General features: G+C 43.5%; 1 protein-coding gene across 4 annotated transcripts in view; it reads left to right on the top strand.

Annotated features, from left to right (window-relative positions):
* RASSF3 (Ras association domain family member 3) overlaps positions 1–23,879 on the top strand; it is a 114,574-nt gene that overhangs the window by 47,276 nt on the left and 43,419 nt on the right. The window contains exon 1 of one of the 4 annotated variants that reach the window (XM_068934614.1): positions 12,113–12,429. The exons of the other annotated variants lie outside the window; for them this stretch is intronic. Coding sequence (XP_068790715.1) covers positions 12,301–12,429 — 129 coding nt within the window. The 5' untranslated portion in view covers positions 12,113–12,300. Of the gene's footprint in view, positions 1–12,112; positions 12,430–23,879 lie in introns of those variants that run through there. 4 annotated transcript variants of the gene reach the window in all.

Below are 23,879 nucleotides of genomic sequence, written 5' to 3' on the forward strand. Positions count from 1 at the left end.
GAGGTTGCTTCCCAGAAGCGGATGTAAAATTCTGACATATGACATAGCAGCGGTGCTGGTGTGCCTCTGTCTCTCACATCCTCCCAGCCCAGCCACAAGCCTCTTTTAAAAAGTTTTGCAGAGTTTTCCTAAATTAATTTAAAAGTAGATCTTCAAAACTGAGAGTTTTTAAAAAGACTTTCAGATCCAAGTGAAAAGTAGGTAGATGCCTTTATACGTACAGCAAAGAGTGGGAGCTCTTTAGCATAGTTGTGCTGTGAGGTTGCATTCTGTGATGCATCTGACACATTTTGAGGTCTGCAGATTGACTGCATGTTCACTGATTGCTTTCTATCCTTGAGGTACAGCAGACCTTCCAATTACCCTGTGACTCCACTAATTTGGTCACATATCAGGGGAGGAGAGGAGCACCCGGAGTATAGAGTTGCCTGCACATATGGGCAGAGGCACACGTCTGCAGATCTGTTGAGTCACACAACCAGCACCTCCCTTTGGCCATTGCTGTGGTTTCCCTCTAGGTCTGGCACTCCAGATGCCAAGTGCAGGAGGGGAGACACAGGGCTGCCCTGGGGTCGCATGGGGGTCTGACACTGCAGCTGGGGAAGGAGAGAGAGAAGATGAATGATAGAGACAATGTACCATTGGCAGTAATAATCACTGATCGTCAGAACTCAAAGATAATGTATGAGACACACAGACTCTTCTTTTAAAAACACAAATCATACGTTGTTTTTGCCTAATGCAGTTTTCTAACAGTCGGTATCGGTAGGATTGCCTTTGTAATAGCAGCTACCAGAATAGGTCTTGGATTTGGCTGGTACAGGGCAGTAGAAAGTGCTCCTGAATTACTCAGGGCGGTGCTTTGTGCCCCAAAGCACTTTGTGTTCCTCCCCCCATCATGGAAGTCTCCAACTTCTGAGCAGTGACATCTTACCTTGGTATCACTACAGCAGTTTGCACGCCGGCTGCCCACCCATTTGCCTCTCAGGGAGCTCCGTTTCCCCCTGAGGGATGGCTCAGCTAATGAAGCAGCTGCTCTACTGTGGCAAATCTCAGTCTAGTGTTATTAAAAAAAAAAAAAATCAAAATTGGTTCCAGTTTATCCTAACATGCTAAGCTTTCAATTGAGGCAGCTCGGCAGCTGCTTCATGAACAGCTGAGCCATCTTTGCAGAGGGACCAGGAACCTCTGGGAGAGGGCAGATCAGATTGATAGCAAGGGCAACGGCAAGAGCAAACACTCATGTCAGACCTCGATCTCTAGTTGTGTTGGTTGTGTGGCAAATCTCAACCCAGTAAAGAAAATCAGAGTTGTAGGAGATGTTTTCATGAGTCTGTAGAGAGCCTTTTTATGTCAGTAATAGAAAAGAAAACATGTTGAAGTACAGCATTCAAATGTAGGAAAAAAGCTATATTTAGCTGCTCTAAAAATTGCCCAGTGCTGTGGTACAAGATATAAAAGAAATGGCTGTGGCAACCTAGGTGCCTTCAGTTTCACCTGTTGCAGTGTTTCTTAAGCCTAGAAACATCGATAAAATAAGTAACCAAGCAGTTAAACCTTCTTCAGAGGAGGTGTAAACAAACTAACTTCGCTTGGTGAAGCAGCTCTTGCTGAACTATGAATTGACCTTGAGCAGTGTTGATTTGCTGTAATTCAAACCAGCTGCACTCCGAAACAATTAAAAGCCTTCAGCGCTCCTAGGAGTTTCCTTCCTCTGATTATAACTTATGTGCTGTGGTAAAGCACAGAGGTAAACAGCTAATTAGCGTGGACTTCTCTGTCTGTGTAATGTAATGGTGCAGCACATACAAAACCATTTTCATTTAAAATAACAGTTGGCTTTTAAGTAGAAAATATAGCAAATGCTTTGTACTGAATGCTGCTGCAGTTATAGGTTGCAAAACAGCTTGAGTTAGATGCTCCGCTGGCTCCCTTCCCCCCCTAGTTTTCCTTTGGACATAATATTTTCAATGATTTTTAAAGACGTTTCTATAAGACGCAAGCCATCCTAGAAAGGCAATGCTGAAATACAAACTGTTCTTTTGTAAAGGCCTCGTTCCCATGTATAACTTAAACCCATCGGATTTCTCAAACAGTGGTATGTAAATAATACTTCTCTGTAGTGAGTCCATGACCATGTTTGAAGAAAAGGGATTGGATAACAATCACAAGTGATTTTATAACAATCTCTTTGGGTTTCCTTAGTTTACAACTAAGATTTTAATTCAGTTTCCAGAAGCTAACAGTTTACACCTCTTTAAAGTCTTAAGAAAATCAGTCTTTGGTCATGACATCAGGATTTGGACATTAGTGTGGTGGGAAAATACCAGAGACATTGGTTCTGTGTAGGATCTCTATAGATTTTGTTACATCTTGCAGTTGGCAAAATTTCACATTTAAAAGCACTCCAATGTAAAACCTGTTTTTACATGTTATTCCGCCGTTTCTCTCCAGCCACATTAAAACAGCATTAAAATTTTGGATCCTTGCTTTCCAAATCACTGTGAAGAATAATTAGCCAAGAAAAGTTTGTAAGAATAGTTTTTTTCCCCTGATTTTACAAAACAAGGATAACATTATAAACAATATAAAAATAAGCAGTAACTGTAAAATTAAATTAATTAAATATTTTGCTTTTAAAGATAAGGTTGAAAAAAGATCTGTAGGTGTAGCACGGCTTGTAAGCCGGTCGTGGCTATGTGTCTGCATCGCTGAAGGCCTCCACCGCAGCGAGCGATCCTCGGCCTCAGGCCAGGCACGATGCCCGTGGGGAGAGCACGAGAGGATGGTGAAGAGCAGAGGAAGGCAGCATGGTCCGTACTGCCGAGACGAGCGATGTCTGGAACGAACTATCCCTGGAAACATAACTGGGTCGCGTGTCGAAGGGAGTGTGTCGATTGACTCTGAAAGAGGGCCCAGAAATGAACTAACAGCTAACGTAGGTTGTCAGAGCACCACGCCTGGGAGCCAACTGAGAAGCTAAATTATTTGACAGCGTAGGCCTAAGTCCTATAAATCCTATGTCATAGAGCATTATGTACGTACTGCATATAAAAGGCTATCTATAACAAACAGGCAAAAGTATATGACAGGCAAAAGTATATGAAATGCCAGAATGACAATCTCCTTTGCAACCTCTGTCTGATGCACCTACGTGGGGGACTAGAGAAAGAGTGAGGGTCTCGGTGGTGGCATGCACGCAGGCGTGCGGGAGGCCGCCTTGGGTTGGAACAGGCAGTCATAAAGCAGGGCGTTTTCATGAATGAAGAAGATAAAAATAAACAGTGTCGTCTTGACGCTGCATCAGCCCAGGGTTGGGCTCTGACCTCTCAGCCCGTAGCGGACCAGCCGTGGGGGCAGCGAAGGCTGCGCACAGCAAATGCTGCGCGAGGAGCTCCTCCTGGGCCTCCCCATCTCCCTTCTTCTTTCCCCCAGGCTGTGAAGGTGCCCCTGCTGCATGTAAATGTTGTTTCTTCCTCTGGTCATTTTTGTTTCCCAAAGCGCTGTTGCTAGGGCTGAGTGGTAAAATGGAGGCGGAGGAGGGCTGGCGCTGTACAAAAGCAGGAAGCCTCTCACCTCAGGACCAGATCGGTGCCGTCTGTGGCTCTGCTGGGCTTCTCATTAATGAAAGACATAGATTTCCTCCTTTCCTCTTCCCTCTGTATCTGAAGCCAGGAAGCTGATTTTAAAGCTGCTAAATTATGGATTCAAGATGCTTTGTACATCTTTCCACAGTTTTGAAGGGGAAAAAAACCCAGCACCATATTTTTCTTTCTTGCTTTTCTATTTTCTAGTTCTGCAGTATCTTCACAAGCCTAATACATACGCGCTCTTTAGCTGTCCTTTCATGTATTCTACTTTTCCCATAATCTCCCTCTTAATTGTTTGGTATCTTTTTTTCCAACTCTTTCCTCAGAATTAGAATCATACACCCCAGCTTTCCTACGCGTGTGCTGGTTTTCTACCCAGAAATCTGGTCATTTGTTCTGATGAGAATTTCTGGGATTTCCAGAAATTCTGAATAGAAAAATCAGGTTCCTATTTCAAAATGTTCCCTTTCTTTTTTGGTTTTTATTGTGGCCTATTGGCATATCTCTCACTTCCATTGTTTCCAGCCCCTGCATTCGTGGCCCCTCTTTAAACTGCCCTTCCACTTTTTTTCCCACAGTGATACTCTTGCAGAGGAGGAGGAAGAGCAAGTCAGCAAATGTGGGAATCGGGAACCCCTTAGGCTGGTGAACGGGACACGGACCAAATGCGAAAGGAGTTAGCGAGATACAGCTAAAAGCCAGGTTTAGGGCAACATTTTCAAAGGTGGTTACATCCTGCTGAGAAGGTCAAAACATGTTAATCTTGTGCAGCATTGGAGAGGTACAGAAAAAAAAAATCATTACCTTGCTTTAGCAGCTGGCAGCTCCTCTGTTGCCTGCTGGGCCCGTGAGCTGGTGAGCACGTGAGCACACGTCAACGCATGAGCTGGACTGCCACGTTATAAACCCCAGCGTTGCAGCTGACAGGGCTGGCTCGCAGGTGTGGGGCACGGGACTTCACGGCTAATCTTGTCGGATGGCGGCGAAGGGAAGATTGGAAGGAGCAGACAAGCTTTCAGCAGCACATTTTCAGACCTGTTGCCTTGTCAAACCCTAATGTCTTTCTGGGATATCTGGGTTTACGGACCGTTGTCAAGATTATTTACTAGGAAGTCCTAAACTTGCGTGGACAGTCTCCGGGGAGTTTCTACTACGTATCACAATTAGACTTATTTTTAAACGGAACAAAATGACCTCCCTTACATAGTCTGACATGAGAATTTCTTGTTCTTTGTCTGGGAAATGACAATGCGAACTTGATTCCCTGATCAGAAGGCCCCTTCCCCCACCAATTTACTGGTTTTAGGACAGATGCTGGGAATCAGATTGCAGCTACAGTGCATTAGGGCTCACATTTTCCTGGTATTCAGAAGCATGCTGAGCTTCCACAGTTGTGGTTTCTATAGTTAAAACAGAAGGTCCTAGTTAATTTTATTGCCCCAAGTATTTTTACATACTGCTAGCAATTAGGAAGAGAATTAAAAGTAGGAGAATGTCTGTTTTCTGTACACTTTATTACAGAATTTTTCCTTAGGATTGTATTTTCTCGTGTAGCGGCTCTACCACTCATCCTGGCAAGGCCTGGTGCTTACAGAGAATTAGATGACAGCACTCCTTAGACCTCTGAGCTTTCTTTATGTCAGTCTTTACTTACCCTTGAGCTTGACTATTCCCACCAGTGGGATTGTACAAGGGAGGATGAGTCGGGGCTCTCGAGCTACATCTGGATGCTGACAGCCTTGTGGGCTGACATTGCTAGGGTTGGCTGCAGCACAAGCTAAAAAGGCCAATGCCAAGGGGAACAGATCTCCAAATGTAATAACATTGCTTTCAGCTTTGAGCTGTTGCTAATATTGGCACATCTGCTGATCTGTCTGTGCCACAGAAACCCAGCCTTTGAAATGAGAGTGAGGAGTATGGCAAAGCTTGCTTCAGTATATTTGCACAGCTCTTTGAAACCCTCTCATTAACCATATGACAGACATATGAAATATTTCTTCATCACTTTTATTGTAAAATCTACCTTTTTATATCTGTGACGAGGAAATACCTGTTTAATAATTCTGTTTATAGTCAACAGGACTGAAAGAAAGAAACATTACTAGCAAATGTCTCAATTTTAGAGAGTACTTATGCCTAAGTGGAATGCAAATACATTTTTCAAGCAAATATTAAACCCGGAAAAAACCACACACACACACACTTAGCAAAGGATTGCTTTCTGACCTTCATCCACATCCTGCCAAAGTCAATGGGAGTCTTTCAGTCGGTCCCAGTGGATTTGGGATGAGGGCAGGACATTGCGGTGGCAGGCTGGTGCCCTTCCTGCATGCCAAGGCCAGATTCCCTGGCAGCGTCTTCAAACCCCATAAATATTCCCCAGGTGAGACTCATACTTGCAATCTGGCACTGGTCAGTCTTGTGTCACATTGGTAACTTGGGTCCAATGACATTCAAATCCTTTTGAGATAAAAAGGGTTATTTCTTGAATATTCTGGGAAGCTGTCAAAGTCTAACATAGAGATGATGGTAATTCCAATACTGTCAAGAAGGACACAGCTGTATCTTTCTTACTCTAGGCTGGAATCAAGACAAGGTTCCCAATCCTCCAAACTATAAGCATGTTTAAAATTGAGTAGCTCTATGGCTTCAGCAAGACTGTGCATGTGGTAGGTGGCCACATGTTTGCAGCATCATAAAAAAAGAGACAAGCACAACTTCCTCTTTCTATCCCCTTTTTAATTTGCCTTCAAGATAATGTAAACCTGACAGCTCCAAGCAACAAAACTCCAAGATGGGGCAGAGGAAGTGAGCTTGCCCTGGCATCTATTGGCTTGTGTCCAGTTACGCTGACAGATCCACACTGTGGATTTAGCGTATGACTGCAAGTGTGTGAACATGTGAGTAAGAAAGAGAGTACACAGATCATTTCTAGTTTCCAGGCATCCCTTTCATTTTGAGCATTTTGGATGAAAGATCTGCACCGAAGGGTCCTAAGGGTTGAGCAGAATTAAGAATTTCAGGAGCTGAAGAAGGATTCCTGCTAAGGCTGGCTATGGTTGTATCTGTCATAGCAAGTATATGTCCCCATCACATTTTTTCACGAGGAAATGGAGAGGCTGTTTAGCTGGCTCCTGTTTGTTTTCAGTCTGCACTCATATGTCTGTGTGGCTGGAACGACCTTGTTTGAATTAACAAGTTGCTGAGAGTGAATCAAAGTGTAATTGTCACTGCTGCCAATGGTACTAAACAGACCTGAGCTATTAATTCAAGACAAATGGAAGAAAAGAGTAAACAGAAAGTTTGCTGGTCTAAGGAAACTACAGGCCTGAGTGGCTGTTCTGTGATGGTTGTATTTCAACTTTATTACTTTGCTCTGATCATTTGAAATTACCACTGTTTTCAGCTGGAATTTAGAAAAAATAAAAACACATGATCCCTACTTTATTTAGTCTTGATTTTAAAGGGGTATTCTGTCACACACTCTGTATTTCTTCCTCTGCAACTTGCCTTTGGGATTCTCTTTGCTATGCAAACATAATTTGCATCATGAACATCACGGAATAATTATATTTCATCGTAAAATGTTACAAACAAGCCAAATCCAAAGTGCTACTAGGTATGAAACGTACTAGTTTCACTCCTGAGCTTATTTTAAGATGTAGTATGTACCATAGGGACTAATCACACATAAAACTATGTACATAGTTAAGCCTTAATGGGATCAGAGACTGTACATGCAAAGATGTATGAAAGACAGAAAATAGAGAGCGAGAACGGCAAGGTTCCCAAAGGGACCCAAAGAGCTCCTGAAGCAGCACGGAGCTAGGGGCATCTTGCAAATACTCAATAATTAAAATTACAAATACTGCTAGGGTCACTTATGAAATTCTTGCAAGCCAGTGCTGAAAGCAACGCACAGTTACTGGGAGGGGGCAGGGGATAAGGAAGTTCAGTCCCCGGGTTGACCCTGTCCCTCCTGCAGCCCAGGTCCTGCTTCCCTTCAGTGCGCTGACCCTGCCAGACATTGCTGCCAGCAGCCCGGGAGCCGCGCGGCCACCACAGGTCCCTCTTGCCGGAGCATCTAAACACCCTCGCAGGCTGACCTTGCCTGGCCACCAAATTGGGGGGGAAATAGAAAAGGAGGGAAGACGTGGACACCTCCCTCAGCCCTGAGGCTGCATCTAGCCTGACTGTGAGACCTGCCAAGCCATCTGCTTTTTCCCTGATACTGAGGTCAGGCACTAGTATTTCATAGGCTAATAGGTTTTGAAAAACATCTGAAATGTAGGCATGCACTTAATTCCTTATTATCCTTGTGGCTAAAAAGACTGAGTGAGATTCTCTTGAGATTTCCATGCTACTGTTTTTACTTAAGTAGAAACTTAATCTTAAATGTTACAGGACCCTCCAAGCCTGTGCTGTATCTTGCTTTTAGCTTTCCTGCTCCTTTGATACAGTGTCTTTTGATACACTTGGATGAAAACCTGGAGAAAAGACAAAGGCTGGGGGACAGAACTGAGCATGGTGGGCCTGGAGAGTCAAAGCAGTGCTACTAGCCGAGTGACTGTTTAGTAAATTTGCCGTTTTAATGAGTTCTTTGAGTTTCTGTGTCAGAGGGCTGAGGGCATGTTTTAGAAACATGTAAACACCATGCAGTTGCTGATGGAATTAATGTAAACGCTATACGATGTTTTATCAGTTGTCTCTGTGTTTAGTCTGAAAAAGAGAAGAATGGGGGAAACAATAATAGTCCTCAAATACCTAAAAGGTTGCTATAGAAAGCAGCGATCAACTGTTTTAACACAACTAGACAAATGAAGCTGCAAGACCCTGTAAAGCTGTCCACCTTTATTAAATTTGGTATCTGATTCTAAGGGTTGCTTCAGTTACAGTAGTTGAAAGTCCAAATCCTTACCAGATTAATCAAGTTATTCACACCCGTTTTCCCATTGTAGAAGTTCATCTTTAATTTTCACTTTTCTGGAAGCTATACTTGCTGTTTCGTTTCTCTGGAGTGACTCTCCAAAACCACAAAGTAATGTAAAGCTGAATTTTAGCCCTGAATGTAATAATGATTTTTAATATTGTTTTTCCCCCTTACATAACAAATAGCTATAAATCACATGGTTCATCTTTGCCTGTGATTGCCTTTTATTAAGAGTTTAAGCATGAGAATTTTTTTTTTTTTTGGAACACAGAGTGCCCATTACTATTTTTGGTCAGATTACTTGAGTCACTACTTTTAACTGGCTTGGGCGGGCTATAGTTTAAAAATATTCCGAATTTATATTTCTGTGTCATCAAGCTTTATTAAAAAACCAAAAAAGTTTCTTCTCATTTTCTTCACAGGTGCATTAGTAGAATGACTTGCTATTTGAATGTAATCGCTCTTAAAAAAATGTATCTCCATCTTCTTGCCAGTTGCCTGTGTGATCATATGATAACTGGTTGCCAGCTTACTTCTTCACTGGATTGAATTTTTATATCGCTGAATGACTGATTGACAGCCTGCTAGTCCTTGTATATGTTTTTAAATCTTCATCCTGTGCCACCTTTCTTGGCTTTGAAATTCATTATTTTTACCTAATGCTTCATTAATTCTCCATAAGAACAAGTATGCTCTCAGAATGTATATTATTAACTTTATCTTGTATGTGGCTGTGTTCACTACGCAGTGTTATTTGTAATTAAGACGCCTGTCAGAGTGGACCAAAAATAATCCAAGCCTGGTAGTCTCGAGGTTTAACACAGTCCCTAATAAGCAAATGCAAAGCCTTGGACCGATCTTGCTTAGGTGAGATTAAGAAAGGCATTCAAGAGGGAGGAAAAGTATTTGAGGACGGAGACCTTAAAAAATACGCTGTTGAGGGGAACAGTAAAATCCAGAGGGGAAGTGTAAGCCCCGCATCAGTGTGTTACGTAGCCCTTTTGAGTCCTACCAGCAGAGAATAGAGCCCCTTGCAGCTCCCAGTGAGAGCGCCTTGACGCGTAACATCAACCCAGTCTATGATATAATGTAAAAGAACAGTAATTACTGACAGATGGAAGCTGAAAGGAAATGTCCAAGGGGGAGTTATTTTTCCTTTTAAAGCTTCTTGAAATTTTAGTGGGCACATGATATTCATTATAACGTAGCCTGTGTTTAGAGTGGACCAGGTAGTAGTATCTCAAGTGACAACATATGGCTGTGCTTAATGAAGGAAAATCTGTGCTTATTGGTGCTATCATAAATAAAATATAGGCCTGATAAATAAGCAGACTTTATCTGAACTTCATTGAGTTGAATTACTGTCCCAATAACGCAGTCGGTAGAGTTATCATTAGTTTATACAAGTTTCCTGGAAGATACCTCAGTTGAGAGTCTTTCAGCTCTGACTACAATGTACAACACTTAGCCCAGCTACAAGCTCTGAGATGACCTGGATTACTTTAAAATTCATTAGAAAAAATACACCTGAAGTATAGTAGTGTAGCAGTACCAATTACTCTTTAAATATCAGCCTTGTGAAATATTTGACAGAATTTTGGTATCTTGTTTACAAGCACCATGCAAAACAAAACTGAAAGATCGCACATCTGTTCATATCTTCAAAGGGATTTTTTGATTCCGAATCATGTCTCAAAAAGTTAAGAGGACCCTGTCAAAGTTAGCAGGTTTAAAAACGGAGCTACATTTGAGGACTGAACTAACTGGAAGATATATCATGAAGAACATAGACATATATTTTTCCACCAGCTTTTGTTGAAACAGGAGGAAATTACACTTTAAATCTTTCAGTGATATCAGTGTAAATAATTCTTTACAGACAAGGTAAATATTATGCCTTTGCTGCCAGAGAACGTACAAATTCGAGCCCAAGACTTACATTTGATATTGCACAGATGGACTGAAGTTCCCTTGCAGCAGCTTATTGTCTTAATGATCCTCCCTGCCAGCGCCATGGTCCACCCACAGCCTATCAGTTTTGAGGCTGAAGCTAAGCAAACAAGCTATGCAAACACACAACGCCTTTTGTTGCTGGGGAGCCAGTCCAATAACATTTAAAAACACCTATGTCGTTTGGAAACACAAATCCCATTTTGCAGTGCACCCAAGTCACTTTAAAACCTTAATCATCTTAAATCATGGTCACTGTTAGGGGCTTTACATCCAAAAACTTTGTAAACTGAGGTTACTGGGTCTTAAGTAGGTTCAGAGGCAAGCCCAGGAGATCTCTAGTGGTACTTCCTTTTGGCACGAGGCCGGTCTTTGCAAACCAGGTAACACAAAGCTCATTTGTCTAAAGCAAGCATGTTAATACTCTTTTAGTTGCATTCAAATAACTTGGCATTCAATTTAAATCTATCTTGAATACCATGAAGCTTGGCATTACCAACAAGTAGGGTCAAGATGACTCATGTGTGACTCATTCACACTGTTAAATTCAATGACTTGCTTTTTAAAAGCTATGCTACCTTCCTAGTATGACAGATGCCAAACTCAACACAAAGACCTGGGAGACTCAAGAGTCGATAAGAAAACAAGGATTAAAACACATCTCTCCTCCAAGTGAATAGCTGTTCTTAGTTCTCAGTGTGAGTTGTTTTGCTGATGTTGAGGTGACTTTATCAATATATACAGCGGACTATATGGATACTGGTGGGGGAAGAGTGCCTGATGGACAGACAGGGACGCAATCCTCATTTAAGAGTGGGAACAGGAAGAGCCACATGCAGCGGTTTAGGAGTTTGTACGGGGCCAGTGAGATGGAGACGGTAGAGGGAAGGAGTAGGAGACGTAGCCAGATAAATCTGTGGCTGCATATCCAGACCACGGGAACGGACATATTGGATCTGACCACCGCTCAGTAAAGACGGAATTTCAAATCTGTTTAATCTAAGGCAATGCTGCTGCTGAAGGGGTAGGCTGCTCTCCTTCCCCGCTGTGCCTTCAGCCTCGGGGTTTGCTCGGGCTCCTGTGGCCGGTCTGAGTCACCATCACCACCGACCGGGATCACCAGGACAGATGCAGGGAGACACCAGGAACACAGCGCTGAGGGCGTGGAGGAAGGGCAAGGCTGCTTTTTGGGCAACAGTGTAGTCGCAGGAAGCTGTACCTTAAGCCCAGCATCCTGTCTCTGACGGTGACCACCCCTAGATAGACTAGCGGAATATGTGAGAAACTCCGAAGCAGATAAATATGGAGTGACTTGGCCTTTGGGGATTCGCTGTCATTTCCCCCGTCCATAACTGAGGTTGATTTGTGCCCTGCAGCCCAGGAGAACTTTTGTGTTTTAAAATACGTTTCCCAGTTCCAGTTCTCGCTGTTCTTGCTGTCTGCGTACTTCTCTCACCCCGTCTGCTGCAGCTGCATAAGCTGCGCTCCTCGGCCACGAGTCCCATTTACTCCATCGGCTGCGGGCCTGATCACATGAGGAGAGGCCGGCCGCCCACACCACCAGCGCCAGTTCAAGGTTCCCTCGCTGCCCCGCGGAAACTTGCGCTGCAGGAAGCGCGGGCGGGCCGGAGGGAAGGGGCCGGGCCGGCTGCGGCGCACCCACCCGGGCCGGGCGAGGCAAGCGGCCCGGGCAGCTCCTCCCCCCTCTCCTCCTCCTCCTGGCCCGGCGGCGCTGGGAGAGGAGCGGCCGCGGCGGGGCCCCATGCGGCGGCCGGGACGGCGCTCTCCGCCGCCGGGCCCCAGCAGCAGCCGCAGCCGGCGCCGCCGCCGATGACCTGGACCAGCAGCATGAGCAGCGGCTACAGCAGCCTGGAGGAGGAGGAGTCCGAGGAGTACTTCTTCACCGCCCGCACCTCCTTCTTCAGGCGGCCCCCGGGCAAGACCAGGGCTGCCTCCCAAGTGAGTGCCGCGCCGCGCCGCGCCGGGGAGCGGGGCAGCCGCGGCCGCCTCAGCCCGGCCCGCGCCGGGGCCTCCCTCCACGTGTGCGCTTCCCCCTCCCCCCTCCCGCCGCCGCCGCTGCCCCCGCGCACGAGCGGCGCCCTGCCCGCCGGCCCGGCCGCGCGCGCTGCCGGCCGTTGGGGCGGGGCCGTAACGGCCGAGCGGGGCGCGAGGCGCTGCGGCGGGAGGGGGGGGAGGGCTGCCTGCGCCGGCGGACAGACCCGACCCGACCGGACCGGACCGGGCTGGGCATCGCCGGGCTGCCCCGAAGCGAGGCCGTGGCCTCGGCTCCGGTGCTCGCCCCGGAGGCGAAACGTCGGTGGGAGCGGGCCGGGGGAAAAGGCGGCAGGAGCCCTCTGGGCGCTAGCTGGTATGGCGGGGAGCCCCAGGCTGGGATTTGAGCCCGGCGGTTTGGCTTTGGTCGCAGGAGCGTGACCCAGAGGGAGCCACGCAGATAGGGGGTTGACGGTCGCTGTAAAGTAGCGCTTTATTACGGGTTTTAGATTCTGCTTAGATTTTATTCTTCTTTTGCGGAAAGTGGCTCGTTGTCACCTGTTGAAAACCTAGCCGAAAGAACTAAATGGCAGATCTTCGCCCCAGTTTCTGGCAGGCTGGGGATTTGATTAAAAATCACACGTTTCTGGTAGTGAGTAATCCTGCTATCAGCTGTGCTTATCAGCTGTGCTTTCAGCCCTCCTTTTCGGTAGAGCAGGCGTCTTCGTTCTCATTTGTTTTAGCACTAGTTTTGAGATGCATGACAGCCTTTTCAGCCGTTTTGTTGGCAGAGAAAGGCCGTAAGTGGTGTTTAAGTATCTTGGGTTAAAAATTCAAGCTGAGGAAATCGGTTGCAAGTGGACTTTGAAGTGAAGAACCGATTTAGGAAAACAAAACCCCTTTGTGGCCAGCATTGAAATGTTAGTGAAGGATCTACCAGGTTGCACGACCAGTGAGAAGTTTTGGTAGTAGTGTATTCAGGAAGCCTTCAAACTATACCGAAACCAGCCAGTCTCTCCTAGCAGCAAAGATCACTTCAGCGATACAAAACAGAATAATCGTCTGTCAGATGGGTTAAACAGTGGTTAAACCACGTAGGGTAAACTTTGTGTTTCTTGAACTAAGCAGTCCAGCCCTCTCACTTTTCTCTCTTCCTGAAGCACATGATCTGTTTCTAGAGATAGGTTTTTTTTTTTTTTAGTCTTTGGAAACCTGTAAGCTGTTGAGTCTGTTTTCTTTATACTAGCCCTTCCCCTGCTACCCCCATTGATTTTAGCTTTTCTCTTTCTAATTCTTTGTACAAATTATTGATGGCATTTCTCCACTGCACTTTGGTGTTAGTAATACTACTACTGTGGAGACCTAGTTAAAAGTTGCTTGATGAAGCCTGGATACCTGGGATGCCCTCTGGTCACCTTGTGGTCTTGTCAAGGCTCATCTTTGCTGTTTCTTTTAGGTCATATTGTGCTGTGGAAAGTTGACCTTCGTTTCTCCAAGGTTCTCCGACTGTTATTCCCCATTTGAGATTTGTTTAAAACTTAAACCCTCTAACTGCCCTTCAGATAATTCCTGCTCCCCTTCAGAGAAGTGCATGGAGCTTTCTTGATCTTTAACCTCCTCTGTCCAGTTAGGCAGGGAGTCTGGGCTCACTGTTTCCCCGCATCTGAGCTTGGGTGCCCTGTGCAAATTGTCTGGAACCAGTTTTTCTTTGCTGCTTCGCGTGGATGCTTCTCACTGTACCCCTCCTCAGAGGTATTCTTTTTCTCGTTCATTTTGTGCATCAACTTCCCGCTAATCTGAGTGACGCTATGGGATTTGGCGAGCCCTGTCGAGTGTCCTTGAACTGCATATGCTAACCTATTTGGCCAGGGTTGGCTACCACCTGGCCCTTAAAGAGGAAGACTACCCTGTTACAGTACCGTGTACAAAGACAGCTAACTGCTTCCAGGCTAAGGAGATGTTAGAAGGCCTAGATCTTGATTCAGGTCCTAAAAACATACTTGTGTCTTTATAATACTGTTATATGAGTTGTCTTACTACTTGCTAGTTATGTAAGTAGTAGATTGTGCAAGCATATAAGTTGCTTAGTGTGATGTTAACTGCTCCAATGAAGTGTATCGGGGGGGGGTGGAGGGACGAGGGGGGCTTAACATTTGATATCCTGCTCTAATAATGTTCCCCAGTGGAATACTGTAGTGAGTTGCTGCAGCGTACATGTGTAAATACATATTGGGTTGCCTGGAATAAATTCACTGTGTCGCTGACTCTGCAGCATCAAAAACTCAAAAACACACAGCTAAATGTTTCTAGTCATAAAGTTACTACTACTTGAGCTGTGCTGCTGAGTTACAAAGGAAAGAAAAAATCCCCCAAACAATGCTGAATGTAGATTTCAACAGTCATGCGGCCAGCAAGAGTGAGTTTACCCTTCCAGCAATAACAATCATAATAAGACTCTTTGTATGTATGAGGACGTTGCTTTTGGTTTGTATTTGAGGTTTAGGCAAAAAATGTATACTATGTCCCCTGAGCTAAGAGAAAAGACTGGAGCTATTAGTTATTGTTTCCTTGTCTTTCTCAACTATACAGATAATAAGTTTTGCAGTGTGGCTTTTGCTTGCAGAAGACTTAAGGGTTGGCAATTACTTGTATTGCTCAGTCTTAGCTCGCTCTTCCCCCTTTCTCACTGGTTTAAAAAAAAAAAAAAGGGTTAGATCTTCAGCTTGTAACTGTGCTTACAGACAAACACAGTAATAGCTCTTTGACTTATTTTGTCTAGATTTCCAAAGAAATGAGCACAGGTACCTTTGGCACACTTAAGTCTTTAAGAAGGAAAAAAGGAAATGCAGTAGCTTGGTGAATACTTGTCTTCTGTTTAAACGGGGAGGGGGGAGAGGAGACAACTTACCTAAATACCTCCGTTTATACAGCTAAGACAGTATAAATGGAACAATACCGATTCTAATGTAAAAATCTCATAATAGTACCTTTTGGCTTTGTCTGTGAAGCCTAATCTTCGGTAGGGTATTTAAAGAGATGAACTTGTCTCTTTCTCTCTATTCTACCACTTCTGAAAAACGGCAGCATAGAAGCCATTATAGCGTAGGATGGGCACTGTGGTGTTGCAGGGCTGTGGTGTGGTGTGCAGTTCGCAGGGCCTTCTTCCTGGGGAGTTCTGATGCTTTTTCTCTGAGCTTGTAGAGGGCAGGGAATCGCTTCTATTGGAAGTGCAACGGGCTGCCAAGCCCCTCCTCCTCCTAGAAGCCCCCTGAGAAAAATGCTTTTATTCCAGGGCAAGTTGAGTTTAGTGATCCAATGTACGTGGCTTCATTTGGTTGAAGGCAATCTTGAAGCTAATAGATCTCACACTTAAATAGACATTCATGTTTCAAATGACACATTCATTGTCTATTTTTCCCCCTTCCCAATAACAATCTCCTTTTAATGTTTATGTTTTAGAATAGGTGACTTTTACATGTTCCATCACTGCCCCTACCTCCTGTCAGTAAAATGACAAGGGGGAGGAAAGAAGTAAATGGAATCTGGGATTCATTAGGCAATAAACATAATTTTCGCGTATTTTTGTCTAATAAAAATGATATGGATGGTTAATCCAAAATAATTTTGTGAAAGGGAAATTAAGCAAGGAATACTTCAGACTCAGGGCAAAGTGCATAAAATGCAGGTTGCTTTATGCTGCGTTGTGGTTCACAAAAGTTCAGTTTTGTTTAACATTCCGTGTATCACCTGTGGCTGTTGTAAAATTCAAGTGTTAGAGACTAGATTAAGCTCAGTGTGGCTCTACTGCATGTTTTCAATGACTCATTTAATAGATGAAGAAAGAGGAACTGTAAATATTTTTGTCCTGCTGATGTGACTACTTATGTAAGGTAAAGTTATTCCTGTGCATACGCTTTTAGAAGATCCGACCTGTGCTTCTGTATGATCGAGTCTTTGGAAATCCTCCATTCCCTGTAGAGAAAATACCATAAGGAGATGTTGTTCTATAAACTTTTGAAAGCTGACCCCTTTCTCTGCCTCTTTCTTCCCGTCAACCCCCATCCTTTCAGGAAAAGTGAAAACAGTCATGCCTGCTCCTGCAAGCCCTACCATATGTTGGAGGAATACTCATCTTCCTGTGTGTATTTTTTTACACTTTCCTTCCGTATGCCAATTCCCTGTATTCGTCTGCTTTGAACAATGCTGATGTAAAACCTCATCCTTGCCCCTTTCCTTTCTTACAGAGCTTGGTAAATGGTGCTTTTTGAGCACTGGCATTGGCATCTGGCTTAGTGCTCAACCTCCTCAAGTTCCTGTCTTCCCTCCAGCGCTCCAAACACATGGGGACAGCCCTGGGCTTGGCTCTGTCTGCTCTGTGTTTTTTGTTGTTGTTGTTTGTTTGTTTGTTTGTTTGTTTTTTAAACCCCCTGGGAACTAGAACAGTTAGAAACATGAAATAAGGCTATGGGCAACAACTGAGAGATCTCGTTCTGTGACTGCCCCCATGTGTGATGGTCTGGTGTGGGGAGAGGACAATACTGTACTTGGGGGAAACACTGCTTCAGAAACTGAAAGTGCTGTGAAGATCAGGGGATCTCAGTTATCAGAGGGCAAATTTTGAGGCTTGTATGCAGCATCAGAAGTTTTGAATAGTTTGCACAGAAAGTGTGTTTGAAGCCTGATATAAAGGAGATTTGAGCCAGGAAGTGTAACACTTGGATATTGCTATTATAATTAAAGAAAAAAATCATATTTTTCATGCTCTGTTTTTGGTTATTTCATTTAGGCTGTAAAAGTGCTTGCAAGAAAAACATAGGGGTTTCTGTTGGTGATTTCCGGACATGCACGCTTTCCTTCTGCTCCTCAGAACATTCTCATTTCCTCACTTCCAAATTTGATCCTTCCTCTTTTGAAGTCAGATCTTTCCTCCTCTCTTCTCTTTGTTGGTCTTGGTCTTCGTGGCCTCCAGACCATGAAGATCCTTTTCGGTTCCTTCCCCTGCAGGGTACTGTGTTGCAAGAGGCTGTACCCTGCTATGTCACTGTTTTTCATACTGCATCTTCTGTGTTTCAGTGGTAGGTGGCTGGCAGGTTGGGAGAGGACATCAATAAAAACAGAGGAAATGAAACAGGGAATAGGAGAGTGGTGGAGGTATGAAGGGAAGAGATGAAAGGCAGTGGGTGAAAGTCTCATCCCTAACTAGTCTCAGGGAGGTCTCTTATTCTCTTGGCAGAAGAGGTGGTTTGTAGAGAAAGGTGTAGCGTTTTTAATGGGTGAGCTGGTGTAGGTGGGGAAAAATTAGGAACTTTTGTGTGCAGAACCCCTTTTTAAGGACTATTCCACAAGCATTTGCACTATGACTTGAAGCATTTCACAGAGAGGAAGATAACCAAAGGAATTTTATTTTTGAAGAAATCTGTTTCTGAGGTTACAATGCTATATGTAACTATTTCACTTTAGTTAGCCTAAGTTTTGTGTTAATGTCCACTATTAAAAAGTTTCATGTAGTTTGTCGGTTACGACTCTTGTTTCCTCTCAGTAACATTCCCCAGAGAAAATGGCTCTCCTGACTACCAGAACAAATGAGGATTCTAATTATAGGCTTTGTTTGGAGCCAAAAAGGTTAATTTGTTTGACATGTAGTCATGAAGCTTATTAAAAATAAAACTAAAAATACCAAGTACAACATTTCATTTTTATTTTAAATCTCTAGCAGTCAGTGAATGTTATGGGATAAACATTGTTGCAGCTGAAATAATTGAAAGTTACCACTTGCAGGAATGAGCATGGTAGATTGTGTCTATTTTAAGCCCATGTCACTGTCAGAGTAAACTAGCATACCTTTTATTTCTCTTCTGTGTTTCTGCCTTGTTCTTCTCCTGGAGTGCTTGATGTGAAGTTTGTCTGTAAGTAGTGTAGAGCGTAGCTGTTTGAATTTGAACTCGAAATCACCTACTGATTCCTAGCAACTTGCAAAGACGAGACAGCATTTATGATCCTTGTACAGAGGAAAATTACAACTTGGTGTACGCTGATTATCATGACAATTTTTTTGGATAAACATTGATTTGTATTTTGGGGACTTACCTAATAACCAAGCTTATGTTTTTATATATGAGATGGGAAGTACTAATACACAAAGATTAAGAAATCTCTTTGGAAGAGCTGGATTAATGTACTGTCCCAAGAGATGTTTAAGCCACTAAAACATCTATTGAGTGATGTTAACATTCAGCAATTTAAGTGTCCTGAGTGCAGCAACTTGGCAGGTAGTATTCAGACTAGGCAATTATTAACTTTTTATCTTTTCACTTTGTTCTGTAGTCTACTATATTAATACCATATTAGGCATATCTCAGGCAGTTGTTTCACCATTAGCATGAAGTTTGGAGCACCGGTAATGTGTTACTGGCTTTGTTACTGAGGTTCACTTGAATATCACTGAATAATCCCTAATATTTCTTGTCTTTTTTGCTTGGGGGGGAAAAAAAGATTGGAGTCCCCTTTTGGGCTTTGGAGTACAGTAGCTAAACTTATTACTGTTAAGTTCAGGAGTGCCTGGTATGCATGGATATTTTGAGATTTAAATTTCAGTAATGTAATTGAGTTTGGGATAATCCTTTGGGCCTTATCTAAGTGCTAAGGCAAAAAGGCGGAACTGTTGGAGCTTTTACCTTCTGACTTTAGTGGCAGTTATTAGCGACCTATATATCTTATGGTCCAAAATGTTTAAACTTAGATTCTTGTTTAGACTCATATGAATATACATGTAAGACATGAGGAGTTTTGTTTAGGTTGAGGAGTCTGGTGAACTCACAAAAATGCTCTGCAGAGCATGTGAGCTCAGGATTATCTGAATGGAGTGAGTAGGTGAGTTTTTTGAGGGGGGGAGCTGTGTGTATATACGTGTGTGTGTTTGTTTTTAAAGCTATATGAGGAATGAAGGGGGATTAGTACCTCCTTTTCATAATTTCTTATTTCTGCTATAGACAATAGGAGAACAACATCAGAACAGCCATCTTAGAGGAACTTGCTGGCTAATATTTAGCTACTGCAGGAACAAAAATACGAGGTAAAACTGAAGTAAATATGAATGCTGCCTTTTTGTCCGTCATTTAAAGAGCCAGTGACACTGGTATTGGATTAACAGTTCTAAGTAAACTGATTAACAGAGGATTTTGGATGAAGCAATAGATCTGTAATGCAGCATCTGCCTGTGCCAATATACTTGTGAACCAAGCCAAGCGACGTGAGTTTCAGGAAGAAATAAATTGGAATGATAGATTCCTGTAGTTAAACTCTCCTTTTATTGACAGAAAGCTAAGTCTCTGATGACTTCAACAGGCTATGCACATCAGGACAGAACTCTTTTAACACATACTGTGCTTTTCCTCAGAGGTAAAAGTAATGGTGCTTTCATATTTACAAAATTCCTAAAACCAGTGTAACACCCTGACTTTAGGGGAATGCCTTTTTATGCCTGAAGTTAGTGCAGGGTGCTTCCGTCCAGGTCAGTTTCAGCACTGTAGTGACCTAACTACAGTATTGTTAAGGTTTTATGTTTTTAGGTGCCTGTAATAAAGAGCACACATCTTTGGACCCCAGAGAGGTATTAATTGACTTAGGATGAGTAATTGCTTTTGTTTTCTCCTTTGGCATCCTGGCTCTTTTACAAGGTTGAAGAAATACTGCAGACAGTTTTGACAAGACAACTTCCTATGCAGACATGTTATGCAGGCTATGTTAAGTAGCCGCATGTGATTTATGTAGCAATTAAGATCATTTTCTAGTTATTCATCTGTGTGTGTGTGCGCTGGAGAGGAATTTGTGTTCCTTCATAAGGAGGAATCTGTGCTGTCCTGAAAATAATAGTAAAAGAAGTAGTAGTTCATCTGCCTCTTAGAGGAAACATCAAGTATTAAAATAATGCTGCTCATTGAGGAGTACTTACTGTATTTTATTGTCAGGTTCTCTCTCTGGTTCTCTGCTTTACCAAAGAAATTTTGGTGCGCCCATGATAAGTAACTGTGGAAAATGGTGTCTGCAAATGCATTTCTTTCAGAAATTATATACAAGAATAAAATAGAAAAGCAGTGGCTGAACGTTTAGCAACAGATTACAAAACGGGTTACTCTCTGTAATATTTTAGTTATCCCTGTGGCCCATAATTAGCATTTCTTTTTTTGTTTTCTGGATTTTAATTGATCTTAGGTATGCTCAAGTGCATAGTCTTAACTATGCTATACTTTCCCTCATGGTACCTAGTGTCTGTATTACATATCTGCAGTACCCAATCAATATTATCTCTTTAAAGCCTTATTAGTAGTAATAAAAATTGAAAATCAAATTCTGCTGTGACTGAAGATGATAATTATTTGCTTAATAACTCAGCACTTAATCTTACTGCCAGCAAAGCAGAGGATCTCATGATTTGGCTTGTCCCTTTTGAAGCAAAGTTTGGGACAGAATAAATTTGTTGACACTGCAAAAATAGCTTAACACCTTATTGATAGATAATAACTTTTATTGTAGAGGACTTATTCTCAGTGCCTTCACCAGTGGATTGATTTCACGTGTTCACTTAGACACATAAGCTAAGATTACGGAAATCATTTTGTTCTGAACCAGCCATTTAATTACTGAATGTCTTCATGGTCTGTTTGAGAAGTATCTGGTAAAGCCATATAAATTGTAGCAACTGAACTAAGAATTTCAGTGTGACCCCTAATGCTTATGTACATAGAAACTGGCATCTTCTTTGGCAGTGCATAAAAGACTAAAAGTATGATGGTTCCATGTTGCATAATGGGATAATTGACCTTCATTGTTTGTCCCAATGTCTGAAATAAGTAAGTTCAGGATTCAATGTTGTTGTTAGATCAGCGTAAGTGTTTTGAGGGTTTTTTTGTTTTTTTTTTTTGCGATAGTTGTTCTTTGAACTACTATACTATGATTTTTTTTTAAAAAAAATGTTATTATTGATGTGCATGAAATTCTGTAATATAGGCATATACAGATGCCTTGTGTTACCCTTTATAAAGTAAGTGATGAGTTGTTGTTGTTGTTGTTGTTTTTTTGTGGCTCTGGTTAGCTTGCCAGCAATAGCAAAAATGATGTGTAACAGTTGATTGAAAACTGGCTGGATGGCCGAGCTCAGAGAGTTGTGGTCAGTGGCACGAAGTCTAGTTGGAGGCCTGTAGCTAGTGGTGTCCCCCAGGGGTCAGTCCTGGGTCCAGTCTTGTTCAATGTATTCATCGATGACCTGGAGGAAGAGACAGAGTGCACCCTCAGCAAGTTTGCTGATGATACTAAACTGGGAGGAGAGGCTGACACACCAGAAGGCTGTGCTGCCATTCCGAGGGACCCGGAGAGGCTGGAGAGGAACCTCCTGAAGTTCCACAAAGGCAAGTGCAGGGTCCTGCATCTAGGCAGGAAGAACCCCATGCAGCAGGACAGGCTGGCAGCTGACCTGCTGGAAAGCAGCTCTGCAGAGAAGGACCTGGGAGTGCTGGTGGACAACAAGTTAACCATGAGCCAGCAGCGTGCCCTTGTGGCCAAGAAGGCCAATGGGATCCTGGGGTGCATTAGGCAGAGTATTGCCAGCAGGTGGAGGGAGGTGAGGCCTCACCAGGGCTGAGGAGAGGGGGAGGATCATCTGGAGTGCAGTGTCCAGTTCTGGGCTCCCTAGTACAAGAGAGACATGGCACTCCTGGAGAGAGTGCAGCGGAGGGCTACCAAGATGATGAGGGGACTGGAGCATCTCTGCTATGAGGAGAGGCTGCGAGAGCTGGGCCTGTTCAGCCTGGAGAAGAGAAAACTGAGAGGCGATCTCATCAATGTGTACAAGTATCTGAAGGGAGGGTGTCGAGAGGATGGGGTCAGCCTCTTCTCCGTGGTGCCCAGCGACAGGACAAGAGGCAACAGGCATAAACTGAAATGCAGGAAGTTCCATGTGAACATGAGGAAAAACTTCTTCACTGTGAGGGTGACAGAGCACTGGCACAGGTTGCCCAGAGAGGTAGTGGAGTCTCCTTTGCTGGAGATATTCAAAACTTTGCCTGGATGTGATCCTGTGCGACGTGCTCTAGAGGTCCCTGCTTGAGCAGGGAGGTTGGACTAGATGATCTCCAGAGGTCCCTTCCAACCTCAACCGTTCTGTGATTCTGTGACCGAGGCTATGCCTAAAACACCCAGCAGGTACATGGTGCAGCAAGCTGCAGGAGCGGATCCCCTTGCTATGCTGGCTCATGACCTGCCTAGAGTGTATTCAATATATGTGTTTTTTTGTTAGTGTTCATGTGTTTTTAAGTTTAGAAAGCAGTGAGGAGAGAGGGCTTCCTCAGAAGCCTTTCTGACTCTATCAGTTCAGACTGTTTAACCTGAGTAATGAATACCAAGGAACAGAAATATAAGGAGAAGCAGAGTTCATTTTAATCCTCTGCCAAATATGCAAGTTCCTTGTTTCCAGCAGCAGAGACACCTGTGATCCAAAGGTTATACCAGTGCGGTGGCTGTGGTTTCATGAGGAAAAACAGGCGAATGTCATAATGGGTGGTGCTCCCGAAACTGCTGAAATCCTTGACTCACCGCAAGGTGCGGACCTGACAGTTGTGCCCTTGCAGCTGAAGGCTTGAGATGGGAGTTGCTTTTATTTTTGATGATTAGGGAAGGAAGGAGGAAGAAGGGTTTTGCTTAGACTGGCAGCATTTCTTGCAGGATGACAAGTGGATCACTTGTCTGCCTCTGAGAACAAATTAGAGTAAATTATTATGGTTGCATGTGTGGTACAGTAAAGGCCCCCTTTAAGATGGGAAGTGGATTTGTGACTCAGATTATCTTCCTCCTTTTAGTCTGAGCTCCTGAAAGACAAAGGGTTGTCTATGTTCTGCTGCATGTGCAGGCTAAAATGTGGTCTATACGTATTTGTGCACCAGGCAATATTGTCTAATGTCCTGTACAGAAATGGACGGTTTAATAAGAAGTTCATACCTGGAGCAGTTGGTGCATCAGGCGCCCATATACAAAGGCTGGTACTGGAAGAATACCAGACGCATAATCATGGGAACATCACTTGTGCAGGCAACCTGATGCTAACAGTAATCAGACTCCTATATAATCAACAGAAGACAATTATACTTTTTAAAGGAGAACTTAATCTTTCATTAAGGAAATCCTTCTCTTGTCATAACGTTCCCAGCCTGTGGCGAGCCTGAAATAACACAGCATTTTTTTAAATGCAGCGTCTGCGTAAGCTGTAACCTTGAACTCTAAAATCTTGTTTTATGTATGTAAGTGTTTGCAAATCTTTAAGCTAAATTTGATATAAAAATCTAATAGAAAGGGCAGTTTATAGTTCTAGCCTGAGTTATCAGGTCAGGTAAAAGTAAACCAAATCCCGAGAGTCTCTAGCTTTATCT

This window comes from Struthio camelus, chromosome 1, assembly GCF_040807025.1.
Source record: "Struthio camelus isolate bStrCam1 chromosome 1, bStrCam1.hap1, whole genome shotgun sequence".
In the NCBI taxonomy this organism is placed as follows: Eukaryota; Metazoa; Chordata; class Aves; order Struthioniformes; family Struthionidae; genus Struthio; species Struthio camelus.